The sequence below is a fragment of the Struthio camelus genome, chromosome 23, assembly GCF_040807025.1.
Source record: "Struthio camelus isolate bStrCam1 chromosome 23, bStrCam1.hap1, whole genome shotgun sequence".
Classification (NCBI taxonomy): Eukaryota; Metazoa; Chordata; class Aves; order Struthioniformes; family Struthionidae; genus Struthio; species Struthio camelus.
The window spans coordinates 8,499,324-8,510,935 of NC_090964.1; the positions used below are offsets into that span (position 1 = coordinate 8,499,324).

At 40.0% G+C, this 11,612-nt stretch overlaps 1 protein-coding gene across 2 annotated transcripts; it reads right to left on the reverse strand.

The window, feature by feature from the left end:
- Window positions 1-2,957: 2,957 nt before the first annotated feature.
- On the reverse strand, window positions 2,958-11,598 carry ZBTB8B (zinc finger and BTB domain containing 8B). 2 transcript variants are annotated; one of them, XM_068917120.1, is made up of 4 exons: window positions 11,562-11,598; window positions 10,150-11,119; window positions 7,263-7,441; window positions 2,958-6,947 (listed from the first exon to the last, which is right to left on the reverse strand). In XM_068917120.1, exons 2-4 carry the CDS (start codon window positions 11,093-11,095, stop codon window positions 6,630-6,632), a joined length of 1,443 nt encoding a protein of 480 aa, XP_068773221.1. In that variant the 5' UTR covers window positions 11,096-11,119; window positions 11,562-11,598; the 3' UTR covers window positions 2,958-6,629. The 2 variants fall into 2 exon arrangements, with proteins under 2 accessions (XP_068773221.1, XP_068773220.1); XM_068917119.1 differs by having other exon boundaries at window positions 11,515-11,565.
- Between the last annotated feature and the right edge of the window lie 14 nt (window positions 11,599-11,612).

Sequence of the window (11,612 nt, forward strand, 5' to 3'; positions counted from 1 at the left end):
TAGAAAAAAAACTTACAAAAAGCACTTAAAAGATTGGATCCCTACCCCTTAAAAGGGTAAATTGCCTATATGATGGTGATGCACATTAATTCTCAACTTTGGTTTTATTTATTCTTTTCTCTCTTCCACCTGAATACATACACACACAGACATCCCAACATCAGGACGGATATACTTGTAAATCAGGCAGCTCCAGATAAAACATCAGTGCAACTTCTGTATTACTTACTGATTGGTGGAAACTGTCCAGCTATTCAATCTGGAAAAGTCTGCTGGGTTAGCACTTGCTACATGGAGTGTACTCTGAATTGTCTAAATACTGCAAAGTTATCTTTTGTAAAATACTAAAAAGATCCCAGATTTAGAACTTTACATGATCTTTTTCCCACACAGAATTATTGGTCCTAAATTCTTATGGAATCAAGAGCATAAAAAATTGGTTGTCAGTCCCTTCTTTCACTCCCTAGCACTTCTCTTTCTCACCAAAATAATGTTACTATTGGATACTATGGGTTTTTTTTGTTTTTTAGTGCCCTTATTTTGCATGTACTGGGATACTTAAAGTCATATTTCTCCTACATTTACAAGTTTGCTAAACAAAGAGTTAAAACTGAAAAATATAAAAGAAGATAGACCTTTAAAGAAAGCAGGGATAACTGAATTTCACATGCATCAGATTCAGATGGTACAAAAGAAAACGTTATTTGTACCAGTTAGTATTTTAGGACAATATACTTTTGATCAGACTAACCAACTGCCTGGAGACACTGCATTAACAAAATGAATAATGAAAATGAAAAACGCCCTTTACTGTAAACATACAGAATCTTGTTTATAAAATACAGTGCTATTACTGTACTGGCTTTCACATGGACAGATCCTGGAATGGGTGTTGAGATTTATGAAGGCCCTTGAATCTAGCCATAAATCCATCTGTATGACATCTAAAATAAGAATGCTCTAAAATCAGGGGGTCTCTCCAAACTCAGAGTATTAACTATTGTTTAGTTTAGTGAGTATTCTCGTTTTTAGTTTAATACAGGTGGACAGAAGAATCCTCCAATTCTCCCGATACTGAGGTATTCAAAAATTTTCATAATTAGAAATAGCTGTCACATTATCTATCTACCAATAAAAGATGTCTTTCTAGTATTAAAAAAATACAAACAATTATAACAATAAAACAATTACAAAGCAAGCTTCTTAATTTCGTTTGAACAATACACACTGCTCTGGGTCAAAGCTCCCATATCTTAGTCATTAACAATTGAAAAATGACACAGAATTTGAAAAAGCAGTAGCACAGTCATTGGCTCTAAAATTAAATTAGCGTTCACGTAATTCCCCTCTAACCTGAAAAGAATACCAGCAGCTAAAAAGGAAGTGCAACACAAGCCTTGCCATTAAGTAATTTCTAAGTATCTTAAGTAATTTCTAAGATCTGGTTTGGTTTCTAATTCTGCAAAACTTTTAACGTATGCTTAAATTTTACCCTAGTGACTAGTCTCATGATCAGTGGGATCAATCACGTGTGTCTAAGCCTTTACAAGACCGCAGACTGAGCTAGTTATGCTAAAAGCATGTAAGAAGTACAGAGTCATATATTTTCATAGATCATTTCAAATAAAATATTTTGCATCTTGATTGGCAGTGCAAAGTTTGAAGTCTGGCATATTGCCTTTGGAAATTTTGGGATGGCATTTAAAATTGCTGTGTACAGTACTTATTGTTCTGAGAGTTTTCATTTATTTATTTATTTATTAGTTTACTAGCATCTAGATTTCTGCCCACAAACATTTAATAGAAAACAAGGAAGCTGTTGTACGTCAGGATTCTGTTTTACCAAAAATGCACAATTGACCTACAAGGCAGAGATGACGACATGGTGGCAATAGCTCCAAACCTACAAGCAACTCTGTGCGGGCATACACAAGCACGTGCCTAAAGGAGACATTGGAAAGGTTTTAACAAATAATGTTCTTTAGATTCTAATACACGTTAACGCTAATTCCAGACATATAGAAAATTTGAATGTTAAACAATCTGACAACAGGCAAAAAACCCCAGGCTTTCTTCAATTATTTGGTTGGCATAATATTAACAATAGGCTTTAAGAGAATAAATACAATTTGTGTGTGCACATTAAAGGGCAGAAAGCATTGTCAATATAAGTTGGATCCAAAAAATTCATTTTTATAAACATTACCTTTAATTCTAATGGAAAGGTTTTAATGACTTAAAAAGTTCAACAGTAAACAGGTTTGGAAATAGGAATACTTCTCAGGCACTTCTGAAACACAAAAATATTAACATAAAGATCCCCAATAAAGTAAAAACGAACAGATTTCACTGTTTAAAAGAAAACAGTGAAAAGAAAGTGTAGTTTATTATATTTTCCATTGATTCAAGATATTCTAAGTCAACAGATAAATAGAGGTTTTAAATATATTCTGTAAAAGCAGGCTTAAAAAAAAAGTTCCGCTGTGAAATATCCACTATCATTGCAGAGTGATCTAGGATTTTTTTCCCTTTTTTCCAGGTATTTTATTGTAGGTATTTGACAACATTTTCTTCTGGCCAACATCAGTGACTGCTTCCCAGTTGTTTGGATTTTTTCCCACAGCATAAAAAAAGAGAAAGCTTTAAAGAAGAGTTTAAAAAGTTAAAATGATTAGAAAGCTACAAAAACTGGTAGGGAAACAAAGTTAGTGTTAATAATATAAAATAATTTATTAAAAAAATAAAACAACAAAAACCTCCCAACTGGCTAGATTTTAAGTTGACAGCATCCTTTTAATCTTTTCCTAAAATAAATTTGATTTTTGCTTGCATGATGTCTTGTGCTAACAACGGCTATATTCATTTTTAGTTCCTGGAAATTTAAACGTGAGACTTAATCTAGGTCTTAGTCAACCTTGTGATTGTTTTTTTAAAAAATAAAAAATAAATCAAAGCTACCCTCTCAGAGTATTTTTATTTTCTAGACAATCAAAAACCTCCCAAGCGCTCCAAGATCCACGATTATAGTTAAGTCACTTCCACAAATAAGGTTTCAGTTATAAGAATTTGTCATTTAAACTAGACTAAAGGACTCCAGTTATGAAACTGCCTTACAAAACATCAGAAAATTAAATGACCACATTTGGAAGATTTACAAGGTCTTGCACCAAGAGGTTAAATGCACTGTTAATACCAACGCAGCACGTATTCCATTAGTGAAATACAGTGCAATTATGTGCAAAAGTATATTAACATGTATATTCCTTAACAAAGTGGATTACGTCGAGCTAAGACTTTAAGATATGCAGTCTGCGTGGCCTTTTAAAAACTTTGAGAAAGAGATTATATTATAAATAAGTTTTCTAAAAACATTATTTCTGATTCTTCATTAAGCACCATATGAACCTTTTAAAACAGCCACATCATTTTCTCAAAGCTTGTAGAGGCTGGATTTACAATGGAAGATTTCAAGAAAAACATCAAAAAACTAGGTGGAAAGCACAGCAAACATTTACATGAACATCTGGTCACAAGGAAGTGGATAAATAACACCCTCTTCTACTAAATACAAAGGCTGAAGGACTCCACTGAAAACAAAGTAGCACAATATGGCAGATCAACAGGAAACATCAATTTTAGTGGTCACATTCAATGTGAAATGTGAACGTAATGCCTCCCCCACCCACCCCTTACCCCCTGTTACACAAAAGTTAACACAGCTCCATTCTCTATGCACAAGACACACAACAATAATCTCTAAGACCAAACAAAGCAGGTTGAAGTAAAATTGCTGAAGGTCTCTGCAGGCTTTCCTGCAGCTCTTAACTCTATTACATACAGACTTTCACAAGAGTTTCATTTTCCCTTCTCTGAGTGTCTTCACAGTTTCAGAGTTAGTTAGTCTGCACCTCAGCACAGTTCAACAGTGTGGTAACCTAAATCATCTGACAATTTAATTGTAGCGCGCTAGCCAGCACCATGCCCAACTGATACTCCATGTCTAGTGGCCTCTACAATATTTACAATGAGATGGCATCCTCCTGCTAGACTGACCAAAGATTGGGATGCCTGGTCACTAAATACCATTTTGGATCCCTATTCACATTCCTACCCCACTTTCATTACGCCAGTTAATCTCCCAGCAATCACAGACATCATGACTCCTTTTCAGGTGTTCTCACACACAGAAGTCCTTCCTTTATCAGATAGTCAAATACCAAAAAAATACCCTCTGAAGTTGGACTGGCTCAACAAAAATAGAGTAGTCCAAAAGAGCAATCCCAGTGAGCTAGAGGGAGGATTTTCAGACATGCCTACATGATTTAGAAGCCCACCTTTTGTGCTGACATTCAAAAGTGCTTGGCACCCAAAATTACAGTAGGATTTTCAAAAGAGCTCTGCTCCAAATCTGGCACCTATATGAGCTGTCTTTTTGAAGGTTTTTATTTAGCTGACTAAAACAGGGACTACAGAGTCCTGAATTTCTTTTTGAAAACTTTGCCTCAATGCTTTTTTTCTATTCCGGTTTCACTATGATACCGTTCAGCTATTACAAACTCCCAATTTAAAAATAATATGGAATAGGGGCTACTGAACGTTTTAAAACTCAGAATGCAGCTATAAGTAGCAGATCATAAAGGGGATGTGTTGCTCGCTCAATTTAAGTTTCAGAAAATAAACTCAGCAAGTGATGCCAGTATCGACCTGAGAAGGTGGCACTTACCAAGAACTTAGATCTAGAGAGACATTTCAAAACAAGTCTATTTACCTTCTGCTACTTTTAGGAATCATTAGTAGAGTAGCAAAAAAGTGACTTGTTTGAAAAGGAGCTTATTTATTCTTTCCTTACCCTACTTGATCTGACAATGAATTATTAACTGCCTTTGTGATATCAGAATCACTTCTGTACAAGTAAATTGTGACATCGCAACAGGATTGCCTCACTGTGGAACGAAGCAGATAGAGAAGCTGAACTGTTCTCATTCAGTATGTGAAATAAAAGCACAAGATATACAAAAATAACTGGTTAAATCAGAGGGCTTTTTTTTCCCCAGGTTTCATCTTATGTTTCTCCACTGTAAAGTATTTCTTTAAAACCTCAAGAAATACTGTCTAGTTAAGTCAGAGGAACTTATTCTTTGCCAGCCATGTCTGGCTACAGTCTTCTCTAATCCAGCACTTAACTCCAGCTAGAAAAACTCACATACAATCTGCCTTTACATTAAACACTTATAACAAAGAAGCATTAACTCTATACAGTCTTACTTCACATCATCTTTCAATATTGTCTCTTCATTAGGAAACAGTAGGTTACCCATGAACAAATAGGCTTTCTGTTGGTGATGTGTTTTCTTCTAAAGCTTCCCAGCTTGATTTTCATAGCTTATATCAATGTGGTACTGAAAAGGTAACATTACCTCACCTCCTTTGAAAGCCAACCTTTATCTATCCTAGCAGCGAAACAGGAGGTCCACACTGGAGTTTTAACAAAAAGATACTTGGAAAAATTTGCACGACAACGTAAACCATGAGGAAGACTGCCAAAGACTAAAAGAAAATATAGTAAGAGAAAAAGAAAAGGATTTGCACACAAAGAAGCTAGCACAAATTTCTGAGATTTCCCACCTAATTGCTTCAAAGAGGTATACAGAGCTGTTTCATAATGCATAGCTCAGATATTTATATTTAACTGCTCCTCAGCTACATCACCTGTGATTCTGGATATTTAACTTTTTAGAATTAGAATTTCTAAGTTACCTGATTGACAGATTTTAACTTCTACTGTAAAAAAAGCGAAGAGCATCGGGCAGTTCACTTATTCTCAACTGAGCGACCAGAGCATTAGACACCATAATGTTGTAACATCTTAAGTGTGCTTAGTGTTTCTCAAGCCAGATCTAGCGTTGTCTAAACGTCATTAAAGACACATCCGAAGACCTGCAGTCCAAGCTCTTGAGAGAGGCAGATGCAGTGAAAACAATTCAGAAAGAGAAGCTTGCTCTCTAAATCCCTATAATTGAAGATATGTGAAATATATTTATTCTTACTGTCCATACCTTCATTAGCAGCATATTTTTGTTAGCCTGGTTGGTCTACCCTGGTTTCCAGGTCAAATCCTGTCTAAGCAAACAGACAAGGTTTACAGTTTAGATAATACTATCCTAACACAGAAGGATCACAACTTAGTTAGGAAAAGTCCAAGGTAACAGATGAAAACTACCTTTCTTTTAATCTACATCTCCTTTCAGAGAGAAGACCATGCCTGTTTGAGATCAGGGATGAAGGGCCACGACAACAGTACTGGAAGAAACCTGGTATCAAAGTAACACAGAGATGTTCCACTTGCAAAATGTGCTGTCTCTACCTTCAAACTGGGATGCAGAGACACAATGGGAGATTGTTCCGAGTACAACCTCTGTGAACCCCAGACAGAAGAGTCTCCACAGAATACTGGATCACCCAACTGAAAACTTAGAAGTAATAAAAATTCCAGTTCTCCCCACTGTTCTTTTAAAAAAATGGAATGATAAAAAACAGTAGTCTCACTAACTGGACAAATACCCAGTTTTCTGTTGCAGACTGACCACCGTCAGGGAGACGCTTTAAATCCTCCCACTCTCCTCTCACTGCTACATAAGTGTTTCTCGGTCTGATAAGCTCCTGTGGATTTCCTGCTTATCATCACCATCGGCATCATCATCATCAGCTGGATCGTTTTCCTCTCCAGACTCCACATATATGGGCCAATCATTATCTGTATCCCCTTTCTCTTGGCCTTCTGAGGAAGGTTCCATTAGGCTGAGGTTAATGGGCATTGAGTCCTCATGCGTAGTGGTCACACACGTGCAGCTGTCACACAAGCCAAAGCGTCGTAATCCTTGAGACATGCTACTCGTGAATGTTCTTCTGCAACCTTTGCAGATAATTGGTTTGTTTGATCGATGCACCTGAAGTTAAAAATAAAACGTCACAGTAAAATCTCAATCTGTCCTCTTGCCTTAGCTTTCTCCAGGGGGCTAGTTTGCATATATTCCTACAACAGGAAGACATCTACACTTAAGCTATAGGGCAGATGCTTAAACTTCTTATTGTCAAAGTTCATCTCACGCAGCGGCAGCAAGCATTTTGTCCAATGTATTTTAAAGCAGCCTTAATTTGAAATATAACGAATATTTTTACCTAGGAGAGAACAATGACTGCGAAAAAACAAAGACCCTGTGTTTTTTTTACATCTCCTAATACATATCGTCTTTCAAACTTACACTTAAAGCATGACTCCGAAGGTGTTCCTGCCGAGTGAAACGTTTCCCACATGTCTCACAGGGGTAGGGTCTCTCACCTGTGTGAGAGCGAATGTGCCGTTTTAGTATTCCTTTCTGTTTAGCCGTGTAGGGACAGAATGGACATTTGTGAAGCTTGATTGGCACAACTAACACATCACCTTTTGAAAAAAGAACAGTACATTAGATTAGGCAGTTCAGCAATGTTAGCTCTGTTGGCTTTTTACCCTCCTTATTGCAAATCTGAATCAAGGTAACTGTACTTTCCCCTCTTTTTGTATTTGGCTTACCTGGAATTTCTGTAGGTTGTGCAATTTCAGAAAACATTAATGCAGCTGCAGATGATCAAGTCCCTTGAAAATCGGGTTGACTATACTTCTATGGATCACAGTTCTGAGTGACTTGGCTCACAACGGAAAGACAAATTAATTTTATTTAAAAATACCATTTAATTAAGCACCAAAAATCTATGTTTAGAGCAGTGGGGCCTCTGGGACTATCCCAGCCACAGAAAAAATACAACAGTGGTATTGTTGTATTTTCTTCTCCTATTTTCTTCTTCTTCTTTTTTTTTAAGATGCTATTAGCATTAAACAGCCTTAGATATTAGACTCTTTAACATAAACCACAGGCAGAAGTAGCGCAATGCTTCCCATATGCTCTTACAACGGGCATTAATTTAGGTGTGGGAAACCCATTTAAGAAGATGAAGATTTTTTTTCTATTCTCGTTCGCTTTAGCCTTTCTATTGGAAATAACAGATGAAGGATTCCAATATATTTGCTAGTTTTGTTTTATTTTTCCTAGAATCAGACTATATACACACAATAAATATATAATTTATGAAGTCAGATGCAAAAATTGATAATTTAATTTGAAGATTTTATTTTACGTAAACATGAGTATTGTGAAGTTTTTCAGTAGCAACCCACACATTGAGCTTCCTTTGTAGCATAAAGGTGCCACATTAAAAGATTAGCTTTCCCTAACGTTTCCAAGTACTGATTGAGGAAGGTATTTGCATACTGAGCCATGAGCTCCTTAATAGGAGCTCAATCAAAGATGATGGAGCTTTAGAGCATTCTTTGAATTAAGCTTTGTCCATCTCAGTCTCAAAAAAGGTGAGTGTTCAGTACTGACATGTAGCCTTCAGGGGAAATTCAGCGGGCCCAATTCTAGACCTCTACAAGGTTTCCAGTGTCTGCCTCAGGATGAGAGCCACCACTCGCTAGAGGTGCCCGTTTTCCCTCCACCAGCTAGGAAGGAGACCAGGATGTCTAGAACAGATGCGGATGCTTGAAGTTAAATGGTATTTACCTCATCTGTCTTGCATTCAAAAAGCTTGAGCGTATGAGTCATTCTTTTGTTTAACAGGACCTGCCTTCATGGTTGCTTCTTATGAAAATGCTGAAGATACCAGGAACGCTACCAGCAGTGAAGAGAGATTCCCGTTCTACTATATGCTTATGAGGTTCACTTTTAGCAGAGAAACATTAACTGAATGGAAGGGGTTTGTTTCCTATTTAAAGCACTTCCAGCTTTAACACTTCTAATAGGCTGTCATAACGCCTCGTGTTCTCTCAAATTTTAGACCCATCTCACCTTTAATGCTAGGCTAACCATCTGAAGATTTTAAGAGGAAAACAGTAAGTACAGTTTGTACGTCAGATACTCCTGCCTTGCTACAACACTTAAAAGCTGTAGGCATGATCTGGTGAAAGTACTCTGTTCTGATAACTCTAGCCTTTTGGTGAAGCTGTGAGACTGGATTAATGACTTTATCAGATTTGTTATTTTAAAACAGTGAGAGGATATATTGCTTTTATTGGCTTTAAGATCACACATGCATGCTTGAGCTGGAAACGACATGAACGTAAGCTTGCTATCTAGATCTATGAAAGATTTCCTTTGTGCTGCCCACACCTCAATTTAACTTGTTACATCCTGAAAGTCTATGACACTTGCGCTGTATGCCAGAGCAGCCTCCCTCCCTCCTAAGACAAGGTAAGTGGTGCTCCAGTATTACTCTAAGCAGCTAAAATGCCCAAATCCTCAGTGTCCGTTTCAGGAGACATATACATGGACATGAACTTCTGCAGGTCCCTTACATTGCTGCTGTGCAACATTCCTGCCACTGCTAAGACATCCCAACACACACTGGGCTAGTGAAAACAGCAAGACAGCAGAAGCCCAGATGACCAGCAGCCGCCCAGATGACCAGCAGCCAAAAAAGGAGTCTGCCTCTACAGGAAAAAGTTAAGTCTTTATGCAATACCATGCAGAATTTAAAGCTTTCAGTGCTTTAGTCATTTAGGCATTAAAGACATTCTAGGTACTACTTAGTATTGAATAAAACTGCCTTTCTGAAGTTCAAATTAAGCATCAGCAAACTACCATGCAGCAACTGATCAGCTGTCAGGAGCTCCAGTGGAAAAAGCTACTTCTAGTGTGTCAGTTGCTATAGTACATCCCTCTCGGGCACAGCCCAACTTATTTTTCTGGTTGCTCTTTATGCCACTAAAATTATGAGATGAAGATTGTCTTTTAACAGTCCACCTGCCAGTCCAACAAGGTCCCAAGTGAGATCGTTTATTAAAGCAGGGTCACCAACATCAATCTCCAGGATCTGCTTCAAAAAAAATTGTAAAAACTATCAGAAATACTTACCTTCCAAATGCTGCACTGAATAAATGAGTACAGCTTTCTTTTGAAGTCCACAACAATAGTTTATTTTGCTATGGCATAAAATTCAGCAATATATTCCTGAACAAGAATGAGAGTAATTGTTCAATTAACAAAGGGAGTTGCACAACTAAGCAGGTTCCTCATCAATTACACAAAAGCGCTACACCCTCAGGAGTCCTCTCACCTGTATCCTCACCATACCAGTCGCTGTGAATGTCCATCATGGAACTCATGGCTACCCCTGCATCCTCTGGCCTACCCTCAAAGCCCCGCACAAAGTGGTGAACCACATCGTCCTTTCTCTGAGCTGTGCTGTTGCGCAATAGGACCTCTAGGAATTGTTTCATGTGATAGTTATTGCAGGCCAGGTCCATCGCCTGCCCGCTGTGCAGCCCCTCTTCCACCTGCTCGAGGGACAACGGAGTCGGGTACTGCTGCAGCCGTTCCCCCACTTCTACCTCTACTTCATCAGCGTCAAACTCTACTTTGGGTTCTACCCCCTTGGGCAGTGAAGAGTTAACGTCATCTGGAGAGTCACTGCTTACGGGGTCTCTCACCACCAGCTCCAAGGGATGACAGCTGCTGCATTCACCACAGGGCGGATCTCTCTGACAATCTGAAATCCTTTCCTTTTCTTGCAGAGAAGGGAGAGAGGCAGAGCACTGGCTCTTTGCACTGTAAGAGGTGCCCTCCCTTGCAGAACTAGCACTCCCGCTATCAGCCTGATAGAAAGCAGCTTCTCTCTCTATTTTCCTACAGATATCTAATGATGACCTTATATACGTTTTGCAGAAGTTGACCACATCAGTCATCTGCAAATAGCTAGCTGCAGACATGACCTCAATAACATTCTCCCCACAGAGATCCAGCTTCCCTGAATAAAGGAAATCTAGGATGATGGAGAAGGCCTCTGACGTAACAATGTCCAAAGAAGCAGTGCTGTGTCGTCCGCTGTCTTGAATGTAATGAATCAGTAAGGCTCTGAAATAGCCACTGTTTGCAAATAAAATGTTTTTGTGCGCTTTGAAGATCCTCCCCTCCACAATAATACTGCAGTCACAGAAAAAGTCCCTCTTCCGCTGCTCATTGAGCTCTCCCAAAAGCTTGGTGTAGTACGACTGCATCTCCATTGCTCCTGCTGTCGCCTCTGGTCGCTGCCGAGAGTCGGGAAGAGGAAACCGTTAGCCCGAGAAGCCCTTGGGGGGCGGGCGGCCAAGCTGGCAGCCCCAGCGCCTCCCTCCCGCCAACCTCCTCCAAAAGCCGAGCTGCGGCCGCAAACCTCCCGGAAAGGGGGGCGGCCGGAGGGCCCACCAGCAACGGCGCCGAGGCCCGCGCCCCCGCCCCGCTTCCTCCACCGCCGCCTCCCGGGGCGGCCCGCGGCGCGGCCGCCAGCGAGGCCTCGCCAGCCCGGGAGCCGCCGGACCCGGCTCTGCCCAGGGCGCTAATCCCGGCACCCGCCCCCAGCCAGGCCGCGCCGGGCCGCTCCCGGCCCCGACCGCAGCGCGGGTCCCGCGGCCCCGAGCCAGGGCCGGCTCGGCCTGGCGCTCACCTTCCCCGCCGCCACTGCCAGCCACCCGCCCCCCCCGGCCGCCGTACCGCCGCCGGCCCTCCCGGAAGGAGGAAGTGACGTCAGCCACCAAGTCCGAC

Coding starts and splice junctions, on each gene's coding strand:
- ZBTB8B (XM_068917120.1), bottom strand. CDS start 11,095: ATGGAGATGCAGTCGTACTACACCAAGCTTTTGGGAGAGCTCAATGAG. Junction 7,442..10,149: donor CTGGTATGGTGAGGATACAG/GTGAGAGGACTC, acceptor TTTTTTCAAAAG/GTGATGTGTTAGTTGTGCCA. Junction 6,948..7,262: donor TTCGGAGTCATGCTTTAAGT/GTAAGTTTGAAA, acceptor TTTTAACTTCAG/GTGCATCGATCAAACAAACC.